The 20,151-nt window shown below is 41.0% G+C and overlaps 1 protein-coding gene across 24 annotated transcripts in view; it reads left to right on the top strand.

Moving 5' to 3' along the window:
• Window positions 1-20,151, top strand: part of LARP4 (La ribonucleoprotein 4) — a 63,263-nt gene that overhangs the window by 12,275 nt on the left and 30,837 nt on the right. For 12 of the 24 annotated variants that reach the window (XM_089308331.1, XM_051846279.3, XM_070052232.2 and 9 more), the window contains 5 exons: window positions 6,584-6,731; window positions 7,869-8,024; window positions 10,601-10,676; window positions 15,923-16,059; window positions 17,917-18,020. In XM_089308331.1, the coding sequence (XP_089164457.1) occupies window positions 6,584-6,731; window positions 7,869-8,024; window positions 10,601-10,676; window positions 15,923-16,059; window positions 17,917-18,020 (621 nt within the window). Of the gene's footprint in view, window positions 1-3,618; window positions 3,691-4,067; window positions 4,200-6,583; window positions 6,732-7,868; window positions 8,025-10,600; window positions 10,677-15,922; window positions 16,060-17,916; window positions 18,021-20,151 lie in introns of those variants that run through there. The other 12 variants (XM_070052235.2, XM_089308336.1, XM_089308335.1 and 9 more) reach the window with 4 other exon arrangements.

Genomic DNA, 20,151 nt, shown 5'->3' with positions numbered 1-20,151 from the left:
GGGCAGTGTATATAACATGGGTGTGCTGGATAAAGGGATCACTTACTGTCCCAGTGGATGGCGCAAGATTTCATTGCACTACTCAGAGCAGCTTACAATTTGAAATTTATAAACTATGTGTTTCTGCACTTTCCTGTTTAATGTTTTTCAGGATACACTTCACCATGAGTGTTTGAAATTGCCCAGAGGGACTACTCTATTATATATAGGCCTATCTGTTTTTGTTTTTTTTTTTTTTAAGATTTATTTATTTATTTGAAAGAGTAACATAGAAGCAGAAAGAGAGAGAGAGAGGGGTCTTTAATTAACTGGTTCACTCCCCAATTGGCCACAACCTCTAGAACTGTGCCAATCCGAAGCCAGGAGCCAGGAGCCAGGAGCTTCTTCTGGGTCTCCCATGCGGGTGCAGGGGCCTAAGGCCATCTTCTGCTGCTTTCCCAGGCCAAAACACAGAGCTGGATCAGAAGTGAGCAGCTGGGACTTGAACCTGATAACTTTGCAGAATTGATAACAAACATGAAATTTCAGGGAGCTCAGTGAATTTAATGATTGCAAAACTGCAAAATTGCATTGATAAAAGCTGAGTAATCAGAGAGAAAAGAGGCATTAAGAATAGGCAGCTAAGGGGCCAGCATTGTGGCATAGAGAGTGAAAGCCACCACCTGCAACACCAGCATCCCATATTGGTGCCAGTTCATGTCCTGACCACTCCACTCCATTAGCTCTCTGCTAATGACCTGGGAAAAGCAACAGAAGGTGGCTCAAGTACTTGGGCTCTTGCCACCGACATGGGAGACAAGGAAGAAGCTACTGGCTCCTGGCTTCAGCCTGGTCCAGCCCCGGGTATTGTGGCCATCTGGGGAGTGAATCAGCTGATAGAAGATTAGAAGATCTCTATCTCTCTCTCTCTCTCTCCCTCTCCCTCTCCCTCCCTCCCTCTCTGACTCTCAAATAAATAATCTTGAAAAAAAGGGCAGCGAAACTGATAGCTGGGTTTTTTCGTGTGTGTGTGTGTGTGTGTGTGTGTGTGTGTGTTTTTGAGAGGTAGGCAGACAGAGAAACACTGGTTCACTCCCCTAAATGCCTGCAAACACCACAGTTGGGCAAGCAGCTGGGAGCCTGGAATTCAATCCAGGCCTCCCATGTGGGTTGCAGGAAGCCAGTTACTTGAACCATCATCACTGCCTTCCAGTATCTACAATGGCAGAAAGCTGGGCTAAGGAATTAGAGCCAGGTACTCCATGTGGTATGCAGACATCTTAACCACAAAGCAAAACATTTGCTCCTGCTAGCTGATTTCTTTTTTAGCCATAGTGCAAACCAGAAGGCAATGGAATATCTTTAATATGTTTGAAAGGAAATATATGCCTATTGAGAATGCTTTGTTTGGAGGCTGGCATTGTGGCGCAGCCGGTTAAGCCGCCACCTGTGATGCCAGGATCCCTGTATCAGTGCTGGTTCAAGTCCTGACCATTTCACTTCCTGTCCAGCTCTTTGCTAATGCTCCTGTGGAAGGTTGGCCCCAGTGCTTGGGCCTCTGCCCCAGATGTGGAAACCAGGATGAACTCCTGGCTTCAGCCTGTCTCAGTCCTTGTGGCCATTTGGGGAGTGAACCAGTGGATGGAATATGGATCTCTTTTTTTCTCTCTTTAATTCTGCTTTTAAAATAAATAAATGTTTAAAAAAATAAGAATGCTGTATAGCACAAGATTAGAGGTTAAAAATACTTCAGAGAAACCACAGCTATATTGAATTTACTTTTAACATTCTAGGGACCAGTGTTTGGTGCAGTAGTTAATATGCCGCTTAGGGATGTCTGTAACCCATTGGAGTGCCTGTGTTCAAGTCGCGGCTCTACTGCTGTTATATGCACAACCTGGGAGGCAGCAGATGATGGTTCAAGTAGCTGGGTCCCAGCCACCCATGTGGCAGATCCAGATTGAATTCTTGGCTCCTGGTGTGGTCCTGGATCAGCCCCAGCTGTTGGTGGGTGTTTGGGGAGTAAAGCAGCACATTGTGATCTCTTGTCTGTATCTTTATGTCTGTCTATGTTGTCTGCCTCTTCTTGTCTGTCTCCCTCCACCTTTCAGATAAATCAAGGAAGATAAATATTTTTTAAGTCTGAATATTTTTCTTCAGGCAAAAGGAAAATGACTCCAGAAGAAAGTTGTGCCTACACAAAAGAATGATGATCAGAGACCATGGTCAACATTTATGTAAATTTAAGTAAATACTGACTGCTATAAATGACAGTATTTCTCAGTTTTGATATTGACCCATATTCTTTCATTCTAAAAGTCACATTTTTGTATATTTCAACTACTATGAAAATAGAGTTCATACAATATTTGGTTTAATAAACAGCAGTGTTATCTATGTGATAAATTAGGATGCCATCTTTATAATTTTGAGTGTGTTAAACAAGTACTTTGCCTAGTATCAGTGTCCTTTGTTCTATATCTATTTGAGTTGTTCTCATTTCTTTTCTTTTACAAATAATGTTAATATGTGGAAATATGAGTTGTGCCATTTTATATAGTCTCCTGTAAGGGCTGTTTGCCAATTTTAAGTCTGAGGATTATTTATTATTATTTTGTTGCAGTTTCATTTTATTCGCTATCATCTATTTCTTGTGGTTTTATCTGTTTGGAGCTAATTTTCTATGATACAGTTTACATTTAACTTTTACCTCTACTTTGCAATTATTTTCAAGGAATGTATTGGTGGTTTGTGTAGTAAAATTTTGGAAGTGAGATTATAGTAACCACTTTAAACTAGAATACTGGGGCCAGCTTTGTGACATAGTGGGTTAAATCACCACCTGCATCCCATAGGAGGGCTGGTTTGAGTCCTGGCTGCACCACTTCCTATCTAGCTATCAGCTAATACACCTAGGAAAGCAATGAAGATGGCCCAAGTGCCTGGACCCCTGTACTCACATGGAAGACCCAGATGGATTTCTAGGCTCCTGGCTTTGGCCTGCCTGAATGTTGCAGCCATTCGGCAATTGAACCAGCTGATGGAAAATCTCCCTCTATCTCTGTAACACCACCCTTGAGATGAAAAAAACAGAAAGAGAGGCAGAGAGAGAGGTCTTCCATCCACTGGTTTGACCACTGTTTCACTCCCCATTGGCCAAAGCCAGGAGCCAGGAGCTTCTTTTGGGTCTCCCACGTTGGTGCAGGGACCCAAGACATGGGCTGTCTTCTACTGCTTTCCCGGACCATAGCAGAGAGCTGGATCGGAAGTGGAGCAGCTGGGACTCAAACTGGCGCCCATATGGGATGCCAGTACTGCAGGTGGCAGCTTTATTCACTATGCCACCTTGCCAGCCTTGTGAATCTTTTTTTTTAACATGCTTTATGAAAGGATATGAAGCATTTCTACTGAATCTTAACTGTTTAATAAGAATTAATAAATGAGGAATTCTTACCCCAATTTACAATGAGAAAATTGAAGCTTAGATTTGTTAAACTTCCCAAGATCATACATGATCTCAAGTTCACGTTAGAGCTCTGTTTTCAATTCAAGTGGGGTTCTAAAGCTTCAGTCACTATGTTTAGATAATAATTGCTTGTGGTGAACTACTTTGAAATACCTTTTTTGCTTTTCTTACAGCTACATACCACTCTTCATAGTTAGGGGTACTTCTTATAAGTTTGTGTGGCGCTTTCGTTCTGTCCTTTCCAGGTATAGCTCTTATTCCTTCAGTTTTTTATATTGTATTCTTTGATTGTATTTATCAAGATTCAGAAGTCTGATATCTCTGAGAGATGTACTCTTTTTGTCTGCTGTCTTCTTGTCTGGAGGCATATTGGATACTGAGAATTGAGGAGAGAAAGAGAGTAGAAATGTAAATGTAGATCTTCTATTAAAAGGACTTAATATCAAATTAAATACTGGGCACATAGCAGGAGAGCTGGGCTATAACAAGATCCTCATAGTTCTGTTCCACTACCAGTCAGAAACTATGCTGAAGGTAGTCATTTGATCTACTGGTTGAGACACTGTGTCTCATTTCGTGTGACTGGGCTTGATTCTCAGCTCCAGCTTCTGACTTCTTGCAGAAGCAGACCCTCAGAGCAGCAAATGATGGTTCAAATGATTGGGTCCTTGCCACCCACATGGAAGACCTGGAGCTCCTGGCCTTGGCCTTGCCCAGGCCTGCCATTGCAGGCATTTGGGGTGTAAGCCAGCAGGTGAGAGCTCTGTTCTGTCTGCCCGTGTCTCTCAAATTAAAAGGAAAGAAAAGGAAATTATTCTGTACCTAAATTCCCAAATCATAATCACCGATTAACTCAGCTCAGTGGCCCACCAAAAGCACAGTGGTAGGAGAGTACTGTTCTGATGCAGACAGGCAGGGGATGTATTATCTGTAGAGAATTGTAAAACTGACCAAAAAAATATGCTTTTTGTTGTCAGACACCTAGAAATTCTAAACTGCGACATTAATAAAGTACACCTTACTGTCACTGCCATTTCAAGGCACAACTTTTGATCCAAAAATAGGAATAGACCTAGAAAAGGCATTGTATCTAGTCTTTTCTTTTTCCAGACTGCATCTCAAGATCTTTCTTTCCAGTTTATAAAAGGAAGCAATGAAAAAGAAATATGGCAAGCAATAGAGTATAATTAAAGAATATTATTTCATTGGCTCATAAATATGTTACTTGTGTGGTGTAGAAATGCATTCAAAGAAACTCAAGTGAAGAAATCAGAAGAGTGCAGGGGGATTCCAGGGACAGAACTGCAAGTAAGTAGAATTAGGCATCCTGGAAGCTGAAGCTTTAAGACAGCAGCTTAGTGTGGGACCTCCGCAGATCTGTCCACTCAAAAGTTGTGCCTTAGTTGGACATATTCTGCTGTTGGTAATACCTTAAAAGCTGATGTTTGTTTTGTTTTTAACCATGACAGTCATTATTAAGAACCCCTGCAGGTAGGAGAGGTTTTTTTGGTTTTGTTTTTTTGTTTTTTTGTTTTTTTTAACAGGCAGAGTTAGACAGTGAGAGAGAGAGACAGAAAGAAAGGTCTTTCTTCTGTTGGTTCACTCCCAAATGGCCGCCATGGCCAGTGCGCTGTACCAATCCGAAGCCAGGAGCCAGGTGCTTCCTCCTGGTCTCCCATGCAGATGCAGGGGCCCAAGCACTTGGGCCATCCTCCACTGCCTTCCTGGACCACAACAGAGAGCTAAACTGGAAGAAGAGCAACCAGGACAGAATCTGACGCCCCAACTGGGACTAGAACCCAGGGCACTGGCACTGCAGGCGGAGGATTAGCCAAGTGAGCCGCGGCACTGGCCTGTTTGTTTTTTTAAGATTTATTTATTTTAAAGGCAGAGTTACAGAGAGGCAGAGGCAGAGAGAGATCTTCCATCTACTAGTTCACCCCCCAAATGGCTGTAATGGCCAGAGCTGAGCTGATTCAAGCCAGGAGCCAGGAGCTTCTTCTGGGTCTCCCATGTGGTGCAGGAGCCCAAGTACTTGGGCCGTGTTCTACTGCCTCCTAGGCCATAGCAGAGAGCTGGGTCAGAAGTAGAGCAGCCAGGTCTTGAACTGGTGCCCATATAGGATGCCAGGACTGCAGGTGGTGGCGTTACCCGCTATGCCATTATAAAATCCCTAACCCCTGCAGGTAGGGATTTTATAATGAACTCCTGATACATGGTGTAATGTGCTAGCTCTCTTTCATGAAAGCTGAATTCCTGGTGCCTTAATCTTGATTAAGTTCATTCTCTGCCCTTTGAGCCCACCCTTGGGAGCCTATCATCTATTGGTAGTGGTAGGGGCCTACCACTGAGAAGGGAGTAGAATAACTTTTTGAGAAGAGGGTGAAATGTTTACTGGATTATTAATGTCCTTGAGAAGGATGAGACCCTGTTGGTTTGGATAAGGTGAGAGGAGTGTATTTGTGCATCTCACCGTCTCTTCCTTGCTCTGTCTCTACCTTTTCACACTCTTAGCCCTGTTCTGTTCTCATGCTCAGTTTCTGCTTCTCACCTCTGTGTTTGTGGTTAGATAAGCCATGTAAAAGATCAGTTTAAATGTTGGTATCTCAGTTTGATTATTGTGTTGTACACACTTGAGGATGTCTACCTTGAGAAGAGAGGGAAGAGAGCATTCCAAAATAAGGCAGATGCTGTGATACAATTCAAACTCAAATGTGTGACACAGCTTGGATGACAATAAAGATGAGGTACTCTGGAAAATTACACTACAGATAAACTCAGAAATTTGCTATAGATACACAAACACTAATGCCTCAAAGATATGTGAACAGTTTGAATTTTACGACATTTACAAATGGGTTGGGGTAGAACAGTATTACCATTTTAGAAGTAATTTATAGGGCTTTGCGTTGTTTGTAAAATAGATGGCTAAATTTTATATGGACATTTCAAATTCATTACTTTAAAAGTTCTATATTTTGAAACTGACCAATAATTTTAATGTTAACTGATTTCATTTTATTTAATATAATTATTGGAAAGTATTTCACTTTTAAGTAATGTAGAAGCCCTTTGTCTAAATTTGCATTTCTTTTAATGCACTTTTAAATTTTACAAATAGAATCTTTGGTTATTTAGCAGGTAACATCTAAAGGAACTGGTTTAAATCCCAACGCCAAAGTATGGCAAGAAATTCCTCCTGGAAATCCTGATGCCACTCCTGTAACTCATGGAACGGAAAGTTCTTGGCCTGATACAGCAGCCACATCAGGGTCCCCTCCTGAAGGTAAGTGCGAAGTGTTTTATCAGAAATATCACATTTTGTTTAAATGTGTAATCAAACCAGTTTGTAGAACTTGGACTTACATTCTTTGATTATGTGACTAAATACACTTATAAATGTTTAGTACACAGTTTACATGTAATTCTCACTCATCTAATATGAACGGATTGTCAGTAATTCCAAGTAGCAGCTGTATTGTTAAACCTAGCTTCTAACCCATTTATAATAACCTATTTATAAATCAGTTTTGCTCTAACATCATTGGCTTTGCTGTTTACTTACTGTTTGACCTTTATCAAATGACATGACTTCTCTGTGCTATTTCCTTCACCTGGAAAACAAAAACTATTACAATTACCTGTAGCAGGGGTAGGGAACCTTTTTTCTGCCAAGGGCCAATTGGATATTTGTAACATTACTCATGGACCATATAAAATTATCAACTTAAAAATTAGCCTACTAGGGCCAGCGCTGTGGCATAGTAGACTAAGCCTTTGCCTGCAGCACCAGCATCCATATGGATGCCAGTTTGTGTCTTGCTGCTCCTCTTCTGATCCAGCTCTTGCTTATGGCCTGGGAAATCAGTAGAAGATGGCCCCCACATGGAGACTTGGAAGAAGCTCCTGGCTCCGGATTGGACCAGCTCCGGCCTTTGCGGCCATCTGGGGAGTGAACCAGTGGATGGAAGACCTTTCCCTCTATCTCTCCCTCTCTGTGTCTGTAATTCTACCTCTCAAATAAATAAAATCTTTTTTTTTTTTTTTTAATTAGCCTACTACAGATTTGTTGAATTTCAAGTCCTACCTGCAGTTGCCAGACCAAATGATGTTATGGGGTTTTTATGGTTCCCAAGTCACATTCCCCATCCCTGACCTACATAGCATAGGATTTTCTGAGAACTAAATAAAGTTCATGGAGCCATGTGACTTATAGATAGTACTGTATAAATTTTAGTAACTGCTTATCCATAATAATAAAAACTGTCTGCCTTGGGGAAATGACTCTTAAAACCACATGAGCATTTTCCCAACTGATAGAATTCCTAGAAATCTTGTCAGGGAAGACATAGACTGCCCAGAGTTTCTGAAATTGTGACATAAAGAATTTCTAAATACTTTTGGTGTTTTGTCTCTAATACAGGAAATACAGAGCTTTCAGAAGATATGTGTAAGGAATATGAAGTAATGTATTCTTCATCTTGTGAAACCACAAGGAATTCTACAGGCATTGAAGAGTCCACTGATGGAATAATTTTAGGACCAGAAGATCTGAGTTACCAAATATATGATGTTTCTGGTAAACTTTATGATTTATTGATGGAAAGATGCAGTATACTAGCCTGTACTCCCTCCCATTCACATAGTGTGTTGTCCTTGCTCTGACAGACTTGAGGCAGTGTTTTCTTATTTGAAAAGAGGCTTATGTTAATGAAATGTAAGACTGTTAAAAAAAAAATACTGTTTCTAATGCCAAAACATGAAATTTGTAATTAAAGAGAATATATAGTTTTTAAAGGGTCTAGACAACTATTTGCAGTTTAAACATTTAACCAGTATAAGGGGCCGGTGCTGTGGCTCACTTGGTTAATACTCCGCCTGTGGCGCCGACATCCCATGTGAGCACCGGGTTCTAGTCCTGGTTGCTCCTCTTTCAGTCCAGCTTTCTGCTGTGGCCAGGGAGGGCAGTGGAGGATGGCCCAAGTGCTTGTCCCCTGTACCAGCATGGGACACCAGGAGAAGCACCTGGCTCCTGGCTTCGGATCGGCGCAGAGTTACAGAGGGAGAGGTAGAGACAGAGAGAAACAAATCTTTTGTCCACTGGCTCACTACCCAAATGGCCATGACTGCTGAGGCTGGGCCAGGACAAAGCCAGGAGACAGGAACTCTATCATAGCCTCTGATGTGGGTGGCAGGAACCTAGGTATTTGAGCCATACTTAGGTCCTTTCCCAGGCATGGTAGCAGGTAGCTGGATTGAGAGCAGAGCAGCTAGGAATCAAACCAGTGCTCAGATTATATTCAGTTTGTTGTTTTTTTAAGATATGTTTTATTTATTTGAAAGGACAGAGATCTTTAGTCTGTTGGTTCATTCCCAAGATGGCCACAATGGCTGGGGCTGGGCCAGGCTGAAACCATTAGCCTGAGACTCCATCTGGATCTCCCATGCTGGTGCAGGGGCCCAAAGATTTGAGCCATCTTCTGCTGCTTTTCTAGGTGCATTAGCAGGTAGCCAGTTCAGGAGCAGAGCTCATGGAGTGCAATCCAGTGCTCCAGTGTGGGTTGCCGGCATTGGAGGAGGTGATTTAACCCACTGCGCCATAATACCAGCCCCTATATTCATTTTTAATGAAGTTAGCATTTATTACTTTGATTCTTGAGTAGTAACACATGTTAGTAATTAAAATCTCAGACTATTTAGTTTCTTAATATATCCAGTTGTCTGTATTTATAGGAAACATGGCCTCTATTATTAATACTTTTTTTTTTTTAAGATTTTATTTAATTATTTGAAGGGTAAAGTTACAGACAGTGAGAGGGAGAGACAGAGAGAAAGGTCTTCTGTCCCCTGGTTCACTCCCCAAATGCCCGCAACGGCCGGAGCTGCACCGATCTGGAGCCAGGAGCCAGGAGCTTCTTCTGGTCTCCCACATGGGTGCAGGGGCCCAAGGACTGGAGCCATTATTTACTGCTTTCCCAGGCCATAGCAGAGAGCTAGAAGAGGAGCAGCTGGGACTAGAACTGGCACCCATATGAGATGCCAGCACTGCAGGCGGAGGATTAACCTACTGCGCTACAGCTCCAGCCCCTATTAATGCTTTTTTAAGGAAGGACATATTATGTGTTCTTTGTCTGTAATGGCTTATAAAACAGTCTAATGGGAGTGATGGTTTCCCAGGCTTATATCCTGAAAAAGAAAAGGCTCATGTTTTGTGTTAAAACATTGGAAAGCATAGAAAGCTTCTAGAGAGTTAGCTAAGGCCTTTAGATCTTTGAATGCTTTAAGTATACAGCAGAAGGTCTAGTATTCTAGAATTAAGGAAGGTAGAAAACAAAAGTATTAAGAGAGAGAAGTTGGAATCTGACTAGCATCAGATTAACCACCATAAGAGATTTGTATAATATAAATATCTCACTTGTTTTAGCTAGTTCCTGGCTTCAAATTTAAATTATTACTGCAGCGCCGGCGTCATGGTGGACTAGGTTAATCCTCCGCCTGCAGTACCGGCATCCCATATGGGCACCAGGTTCTAGTCCCAGTTGCTCCTCTTACAGTCCAGCTCTCTGCTGTGACCAGGGAGGGCAGTGGAGGATGGCCCAAGTGCTTGGGCCCCTGCCACCCGCATGGGAGACCGGGAGGAAGTACCTGCCTCCTGGCTTCGGATCAGCTCAGCGCCAGCTCAGTGCCAGCCGTAGTAGCCATTTGGGGGGTGAACCAATGGAAGGAAGACCTTTCTGTCTGTCTCTCTCTCTCGCTGTCTATAACTCTACCTGTCAAATAAATACATAGAAAAAATTTTTAAATAAATTATTACTGCTGTTGTTCTTTGGCATTTTATTAAAGGAATTAGCTGCTAATCACACTTTTTATAAAATGTTCAGGGCAATATTTTACAACATGGTAGCCAGATGTTTTTAGCATTAATAGTACTTTGTGAATTTCTTGATAAAACAATTTTTATCATGAAGTCTATTTGAAAAAATAAGTTGATAGAAATTAGATATTGAGCTATCTGAACAGTAGAAATAATAGAAATATATATGTGGTAAATTTTAAATTGTGAATATTTGTGGTTTCTGAGTATAATAGTATGTAAGGTTTACTACGTAGGCTAACTCGGTATTAACTTTTCCCCCTTTTGTTTTCTACCATCAGAGGAAGGCAATTCAGCAATTTCCACAGAAGAGCTAAAAGAATGTCTGAGGAAACAATTAGAATTCTGTTTCTCACGGTACATAATCATTTTTTGATTGATATCTCTGCATTTTTGAGTTGTTTGGTTATAGGATGTAAAATATCTGTCAGTCAGTGGAAGAAGATAGTGATTATCACTTCCTTTCAGTGATATGCTTTTGGTGTCATTCTAGTGCATCTTAACTAGACTTGAAGATATGGTCTGCATGAAGGAACCATTCCCGGAGAGATAATGAAGTTCCTGTGGGATTCTTTTCCTATGAATGCATTTAGCATTGGAGTTCTTAAAAGAAAGCTTTTTTAAAATTTTTTATTTTTCATAAGTGACTCACATAACCTTTGATCATAGAGTTATTTTTAACCACATGTTAAGGAGATAGGCAGAGAACATATATTATACCATTGTCTTGTATTAAATAAGGAGTCCTTTCAGGAAAATGTTTTTAAGATGTCTTACAGATATGACTTATGTAGGTATATTTATAACTTATACTTTATAAAATTCCAATTTGCTGCTTCTAGAGAAAACATAAATTTGGATATATATGCAAATGCTTTCCATTTTTCTAATCTCTCTGGTACATGGTATAACCAGTGAATAAAACTTTTCAAGCTAGAAATGTGGATTTTACCAGAGACACATCTCAATACACAAACTGCACACTTGTTTCAGGTTTAGTTGATGCCTCATCCTAAACATCTCTCATCTTTCCCCTCCTGGTTTCCTTTTCTATAATCATTGGGCCTGTGATACGTTTCATTTTCTTTAACACACTTGTAATAGTGACTTTAAAATCCTTACGGACTAACAAGATTGTTTTTGGGTCTGCTTGTCTTGGTCAGGATGTTTTCTCTTGTCTATCAATTTCCTGCCTTTTAACATGTCTTGTAAATTTTGATTGTATGCTGAATATACAAATAAAAGAATTACAGAAGCTGCAGGTGACGTAATTTTTCCCTCTCAACAGGATTTGAGCTTTCTTCTGTTAGGCAGATGGAAAGAAATGTTGACTGCTTCAGTCTGTTCAAGAATTGAACTGGGTCAGACCTGAGCAGCTTCTCTTTTAGATTAATTGATTTTTATTTATTTGAAAAATGGACACAAAGAGCTCCATCTTCTGGTTTACTTCCCAAATCGTACAAACCAAGGCCAGAGGGAAGCCCAGGGGCCAGCAATTCAATGCAAATCTGCCATGTGGCTAGCAGGATCCCAGTTACTTGAGGCATCACCACTGCCTTCCAAGGACTGCATTAACAGGAAGCTGGAGTCAGGACCTGGAGCTGGGATCTAACCCAGGTACTCTTATGTGGGAGGCAGTTGTCTTTACTGCTAGGCTAAAAACTTGCTTCCTCTGAGAAACCATTTTCATGAGACTCAGTCCATCCCAGATTTATCTGTTCTTTAAGAGTGGCCCTCTCTGGCAGTTTTTCTGTTTTTACTTTTTTAAGTTTCATTTATTTGAAAGGCAGAGTGACCACCAAGTGCCTGCAGGAGAGGACTAGACCAGGCCGAAGCTGAGAGCCCAGATTGGCCACCATGGGTTGCAGGGACCCAGTTACTTGGGTGTCCCAGATACATTAGCAGAAAGCTGGAATGGGAATCACAGAGGAGAGAATTTGGACCCACACACTCCAGTATAGGATGCAGGTATCCCACACAGTGCCTTATCCTACTGTGCTGGAACACCTGTCTGAACATGTTTTTTTTTTTTTTTTTAAATTATTTATTTTCAGTGTCTTTATTTATTTCAGAGACAAAAATCTTCCATCAACTGATTTTCTCCAAGTGCCCACAAAACCCAGGACCTGGCCAGGCCAAGGCCAGGAGCTCAGAACTTCATCTGAGTCTTCATTGTGGGTGGCAGGGACCTAAATACTTAAGCCATCATCTGCAGCCTCCCACGGTACACAATAGCAGGAAGCTGGATCGAAAGTCTAAGAGTCAGAACTTGAACCAGGCACTCTAATATGGGATGCCAGTATCTCAAGCAACATCTTTACCACCACATCCAGTGCTTAGCTCCTTCTCAGGCTTTTGCTGTAGAGCTTGGTAGTTTTCTGTCTGTTTAATTCCAATATGCCAAGGAAATTTAAACCAATTCTTCAGGGGTTTAAGATTACCTCTTTAGTCCCTCACCCCATACAGTTTCACAATCTAGCCCGTATCTTCCAGGAGAGACTTGTATTTGCTGCAGGGTTACTCCTTTCTCAGGGACTTAATCCCAACAACACACAGATTTCACCCTGCCTTTTCCTTCTTTCTTAGTTTCCAATCTTCCTCCTAGAATTTAGGAAATTTGTGGGGAAATCAGCTGTGTGTTGGGGATTCCTGTGGTTTTTAACTGAAGTGCTAGTCCTGTGCCCAGCACACACATATGCCACGTACTTACACCCACCTAAAGGTCTGCTGGTTTCCCAAGACCTTACAGGAAGCAAACGTTATCTCCAGCATTTCAGTCAATTTTGTCCTTGAAGTTTTCAAGTCTCCTCCATTTCCAAAAATGGGATTTTTATGATCTATCCATGCACTTTGAATTGTTGTGGTAGAGGCTCTTGCTGATCATGATCCATAACATCCAACCTCCAAGTACAGTAGAGTTCTAATTGGCATTTGTACCTCATCTAGATTGCTGCCAACACATACCAGGTATTTCTCATGAATAGGCAAGTCTTGGATGTTTTACTTGTTCATTCCATTTACTCTGACGAGATACAGTTTCTTTAGTTAAGAGTTCTGACATACTGTTTTGTCAGAGTAGACCTGCTGAACATCAAGGTTGATTTAGTTTGCAACTTTTTAATTGTATAAAGATCATGTTTATAGTTGTCTGATTCTCAAGTTGTTAAGGAATATTGATTAAACTAGTTTTAGTATTTCTTCATATTGAAGTTTTTTTTGTTTTTTGTTTTTTGTTTTTTGTTTTTTTGACAGGCAGAGTGGATAGTGAGAGAGAGAGACAGAAAGGTCTTCCTTTTGCCATTGGTTCACCCTCCAATGGCTGCCACGGCTGGCGTGCTGCGGCCAGCGCACCGCGCTGATCCGAAGGCAGGAGCCAGGTGCTTTTGCTGGTCTCCCATGGGGTGCAGGGCCCAAGCACTTGGGCCATCCTCCACTGCACTCCTGGGCCACAGCAGAGAGCTGGCCTGGAAGAGGGGCAACTGAGACAGAATCCGGTGCCCAGACCGGGACTAGAACCCAGTGTGCCGGCGCCGCTAGGTGGAGGATTAGCCTATTGAGCCGCGGTGCCGGCCTCTTCATATTGAAGTTTACTTGTTACTGTTATCTTATATCTGTCCTGTCCCATCCCCAGCAAAACAAGGAGCTACCACTGGTGGTAATTCTTAATCTATAAAAAAGAGTTACTACTCTATTTCAGTAGAAATTGTATATAAAGGTATTTGAGCCTACTGTCTGCCAAGCACTTAGGCTAGTGAAACACATTCCTGAATGACAAAGATCCATTATGGAACTTCTGTTTATGCTGAGAAACAAAGTCAAAAGCTAGTAAAACAAAAGATTTACAAGTATGGTTGTATGGAAGAAAATTAATGAGAAGAGTATATGTATGCAAGAGCAGGAGAATACATTGCAGGTGTTTTTTTGTTTGTTTTTGTTTTTGTTTTTTGACAGAGAGAGACAGAGATTGGTCTTTCTTCCGTTGGTTCACCCCCCAAATAGCTGTCATGGCCGGCGCACTGCGCTGATCTGAAGCCAAGAGCCAGGTGCTTCCTCCTGGTCTCCCATGCGGGTGCAGGGGCCCAAGCACTTGGGCCATCCTCCACTGCACTCCCGGGCCACAGCAGAGAGCTGAACTGGAAGAGGAGCAACTGGGACAGAATCCGGTGCCCCAACCAGGACTAGAACCTGGGGTGCTGGCGCCGCAGGCGGAGGATTAGCCGGCCCATCGCAGTTTTAAATAGGGCGATTAGGTCATACCTCCTTGAGAAAGAGGGCTGTGCCTCCCCCATCATTTTTATTTTTATTTTTAGACAGAGTTACACGGGTAGAGAGAGGAGAGGTCTTCCATCCGCTGGTTCACTCCCCAAATGACCACAAAGGCCAGAGCAGACCAATCCAGAGCCAGGAGCCAGGAGCTTCTTCCATGTCTCCTACTTGGGTGCAGGGACCCAGGGACTTGAGCCATCCTTCGCTGCTTTCCCAGGTGCATTAGCAGGGAGCTGGATTCTAAGTGGAACAGCCAGACTCAAACTAGCGCCCATATGGGATACCAGCACTGCAGGCTGGGGCTTTAACCACACCACAGTGCTGGTGCTTTTGGCTTATTCCCAAATGTACATAATTTATGGAGGGTGTTGGTAATTCAGTCCAGGTCTCCCACATGAGAGCCAGGAACCCAACTTCTTGAGCTGTTACCTGCCAAGTACCTGGGTAACAGCTGGTACCTGGAATCAGGAGTCAAAGCTGGTATTGATGGGGTCATAGGCTACCATCTAGCAGCTTAACCACTAGGCCAAACAGCCACCCCAAGAAGGAGGCTTTTAAGCAAAGACTTTTATTTATTTTTATTTATTTATTTTTATTTTTGACAGGCAGAGTGGACAGTGAGAGAGAGAAAGGTCTTCCTTTTCCGTTGGTTCACCCCCCAGTGGCCGCTGCGGGGCCAGGGTGCCAGCGCCACAGGTGGAGGATTAGCCTAGTGAGCCACGGCGCCGGCCTTAAGCAAAGACTTTTATTTAGCCAGTTTACTTTCAGAAATATTTGTTGTGACTAACAAGACATGGATTTTAGTTTACTTTAGCTTGTTAAACAATCTGTTATGTGTATGATGGTAGTGTATGTACCTTTGTTTAATATACCTTAGAGAATTTTGTCTTTATTTTAAATAAATATTTTAAATTATAAAAATCAAAATGTTTATTAAAAATGCAAACACTTTTAAATTAAAAATCCTCCATGATCTCACTAAAAATTAAGCTATACTTTTTCACTTATGAATATTCTAGCATCAGAAGCAACGTGTAGTAAAATATTATTTAATATTAAACTTCTTTCCATGCAGTATAATTCCATAAAATCTGTTGTCTAAAACTATTGGACCAGACACATTTTGGGATTCATAAACTATGTAAAAGTCGTTACTGATAAATATTGTGTTGCCATCTTTTAAACTGAACTCTTCTAAGTTCATTGTGTTATTTCTGATCACATAATTTTGTTTTCCTAGACTTAGTGATAAAATTAAGACACTAGTTTGCTTAAGGAGCTTTTTATAAGAATTGCTTGTTTTATAAGACTTCCTTTTTTTTTTTTATTCCTTTCAGAGAAAATTTGTCAAAGGATCTTTACTTGATATCTCAGATGGATAGTGATCAATTTGTCCCAATTTGGACTGTTGCCAACATGGAAGAAATAAAAAAGCTGACCACAGACCCAGATTTAATTCTTGAAGTATTGAGAGGTATGTAAAAAATACTTTTCACCTTGGTTTTTTAATTTTAAAACTTATAAGTGTTTTTTTTGATTTCTGATAATGCAAGAAACTGTTTTTAACTGGCATTTTTTATGCTTTTTTGGCTATTTTATTCCAATAATTTATTTTTATTGTTTGTGTGTGCAGTTTCTATAAGAATTTTACACCTTGGTTGTAAAATTTTACACCTTGGTTGATATCCACTTAGCAAGTAAAAGCAATTTAATATCGCTCTTTCTGTCTATCTATATCTTATCTATTTATTTATTTTTCATCATTTTATTTGAAAGGCAGCAATAGACAGAGACAAAGAAAGATCCTCAGTCCACTGATTCAGTCCCCAAATACCCTCTCACAAGGGTAATAGAGACCAAAACACTCGAACCCTTTATCAGCTGCCACACAAGGTGTTCATTAGCAAGAAGCTGATCAAAGAGAGATGCAGAAATCGATTCAAGGCACTCTGGTATGGGATGTAGGCATCTCAAATGGAGTCATAATTGCTGTGCCAAATGCCTACCTCCTATTTCAAATTTTTGAAAACAAATTAACAGATACATTTTACATCGTAGTCCAATATCCACCACTTATACTTAAAACAGAAATGTCACTTTTTCAAGTTAATACCAATGTTTGCAATGGTCTACTTTTCTTTTATCCTAAGCTAATTTCACAACCTACTAATGAGTGTGGCCTGCAGTTTGACAAACACCACTCTGAAGCTTGGTAAAGAATTTTTACTTCTTGGGGTAGGCCTTATGGCACAACGGGGTAAGCCGCCTCTTGGAACACACACGAGCCATGTCTCAGTATCAGTGAGTCCTGGCTACTGCACTTCTGATCCAGCTTCCTGCTGAAAATGTTTAAAGAGAATTGCAGGGACCGGTTTTATGACATAACAAATTATACCTCCACCTGTGATGCTGGCATCCCATATCAGAGCTCCTGTTCTAGTTCTGGCTGCTCCACTTCTGACCCATCACCCTGCTAATGCAACTGGGAAAGGAGCGGAAGATGACTCAAGTCCTTTAGCCCTTGCCACCCACGTGGGAGACCAGCATGGAGTTCTAGAATCCTTGCTTTGGTCTGGCCTAGCCTCTGTTTCAACCATATGGGGATGAACAAGTGGATGGAAAATCTCTCCCTCCATCTCTCTGTCACTCTCTTTCAAATAAATATAATAAACCTTTAAAAATGAGTTGCAAGTTGCAAGTCAAGCCTTCAGTCTTACTTGCCTTTTTTTTTTTTTTATACCTGCTTAAGGAGGTAGGGCATATTATCTTTCTGAAGGAATTAAAAAAGAAATCGTTTGGCTACGTTTTGCCATCTTTATTCCCTACAATGAATGTCTAGAAGATGGCTTCCAGGTCGCTGGAGTAGTATGTTATATTAAATACATTGATATCAGTGATAATATAACTTAAAATCGTTTGAGTGTAGTTCTTGAATTAAGGGCTTCTTAAACTTTAAGAAACTCTTCACATATGGGAGCTCATTACATTTCCCAGAATACTGTTTGACTAATGCAAGTACACTGATTTCTGTAATAATATTTGTTACCTCTTGTTAAATGACGAATTTTGTTATTGCACACAGATAAGGCTTCTTGTTGATGTCAACATAGTGCCGTAGTACTAAGTAGGTGCTGTGAATATTTGTTCGGTTACTATTTGACAGTTTTCTTACATACCAACCCAAAAGCATGTTTTCTCATAATTGTGGTCTGCTACATATTAAGCTAGCATATACTAATTTAATCCATTGAAAATTGAAATGAATAGTTATTTAATGACATTGTTAATGTTGCTACTTGTCACTATTTTTTTTTTAACAAAAATTTTTCAGCTTCTCCCATGGTTCAAGTTGATGAGAAGGGCGAGAAAGTGAGACCAAGTCATAAGCGCTGTATTGTGATCCTCAGAGAGATTCCTGAAACAACACCAGTAGAGGTAAGTCATTAATCATCACTAAAGCTGGTTTGTATTCTTAATTCTGAAGTATTAGAATGGTACAGAAGACTAATGAAGTGAAATTAATTCTGCTGGTTAGCTGTAGTCAGAATGATGAGCTGGAACAGATACATAAATAAAATAATATTTGAATGAAGCAGTATAGTCTGTGGGATCAGCACTGTGGCATAGTGGCCTAAGCCTCTGCCTATGGTGCTGGCATCCCCTTTGGGCTCTGGTTTGAGTCCCAGCTGCTCCTCTTATGATCCAGCTCTGCTAAGACCTGGGAATGCAGCAGAAGATGGCCCAATTGTGTTGGTCCCAGCACCTGTGTGGGAGACCTGGAGAAAGCTCCTGGCTTTGGTTAGGCCCAGCTCTGGCTGTTGCCGCCATTTGTAGAGTGAACCAGCAAATGGCAAACCTTTCTGTCAGTCTCAGTCTCTCTGTAATCCTACCTATCAAATATATAAATAAATAAATCTTTTTAAAAAAAGGCAGCAGTATAGTTCAGAAATACTCATATAATATATATATAATACTGAGTTAATAATTAGATTCTATTAAGTATTATGTCCTTTACAGTTCTGTAAAGTCAGAAATTTTATTATATGTTTTACAAGTACAGTAACTGAGTGTTAGGATAGTTATGTGATTTAATTTGCCCTAGGGTATATGGACTATTAAGCCTGGATTTAAAGTTGATTTATCTGATTTTAAAACCCATGTGGTTTTTGTTTGTTTGTTTGTTTTTTAAGATTTATTTTATTTATTTGAAAGGCAGAGTTAAAGAGAGGAAGATACAGAGAGAAATCTCCCAACTGCTGGTTCACTCCCCAAATGGTTGCAATGGCCAGAGCTGGGCCAAAGCAAAGCCAGGAGCCATGAGCTTCTTCAAGGTCTCCCAAATGGGTCAGAGGCCCAAGAACTTGGGCCATCCTCCACTGTCTTCCCAGGTGAATCAGCAGGGAGCTACATCAGAAGTAGAGCAGTCAGGACTTGAACTGGTGTCCATATGGAATGTTGGCATTACCGGCAGTAACTTTACCTACAACACCGGCCCCAAGCCCTTGTTTCATTTTCTTTTTTGCTTTCAATAAGATTATTTGTTTATTTGTGAGGCAGAGTTACAGAAAGAGAGGAAGAGACAGAGAGAAAGGTCTTCCATCCACTGGTTTACTACCCAAATGGCCATAACGACCGGAGCTGGGCTGATCCAAAGCCAAGAGCCCGCAATCAAGAGCCTCTTCTGGGTCTCCCACATTGGTGCAGGGGCCCAGGCACTTGGGCCACCTTCCACTGCTTTCCCAGACCATAAGCAGAGAGCTGGATCAGAAGAGGAGCATCTGGGGACACAAACTGGCACCCATATGAGATACCAGTGCTGCAAGGGGAGGCTTAGCCTACTACACCACAGCACCAGCCCAAAGCCTATGTTTCTTAACACTATGATAGTTTCACACTAAGTTGCTGTGTTAAGGCCCCATAAATTAAAGAAGGCGAGGATTAACTAATGTGTTGTAATTGATTAGCCTTTTGGAAAAGAAGTTTTAGACCTTTGGCACCTAACAAATTTGATACCTTAGTAGACAATGTTTTTGCCTAGAATTATTTGGTAATAATTCTCTAGACTGAAGAGAGAAATTAGAAAACAAATTATCACTAGATCTTTGATTTTAACTATATATATCAAAAGTAACAAACTAAAAGGAAAATTATAGAGTAGGGAAAATGTACTATTCAGAAATAATATAAAGTATAAATCTAGGGACCGGTATTGGATACCATTTTGTGTATCCCAGCTGCTCCACTCCCTATCCAGCTCCCTGCTAAAAACGTGGGAAAGCAGTGGAGGGGTAACCCAAGTGCCTGGGTCCCTGCCACCCACATGGGAGACCTGGATGAAACTCTGACTCCTGCTTTGGCCTGGCCCAGCTGTGGCCGTTGCTGCCATCTGGGGAGTGAACCAGTAGATATCATGTGCGCTTTCCCTCTCTATATGTGTGTTTGTGACTCCATCTTCTCTGTAACTCTGACTTTGAAATAAATAAGTATTTTTTAAATAGGAATATTAACCTGCATTTAAGAGCCTAAGCTATCTGGATATGAATTCCAGCATTTTAACTTGCTCACT

This window comes from Oryctolagus cuniculus, chromosome 11 (genome assembly GCF_051225735.1).
Source record: "Oryctolagus cuniculus isolate XC-2025 breed Fujian yellow rabbit chromosome 11, ASM5122573v1, whole genome shotgun sequence".
Taxonomy (NCBI): Eukaryota; Metazoa; Chordata; class Mammalia; order Lagomorpha; family Leporidae; genus Oryctolagus; species Oryctolagus cuniculus.
The sequence above is the reverse complement of the archived record's forward strand: the minus strand, read 5'-3'. Positions and strand labels throughout refer to the sequence as shown.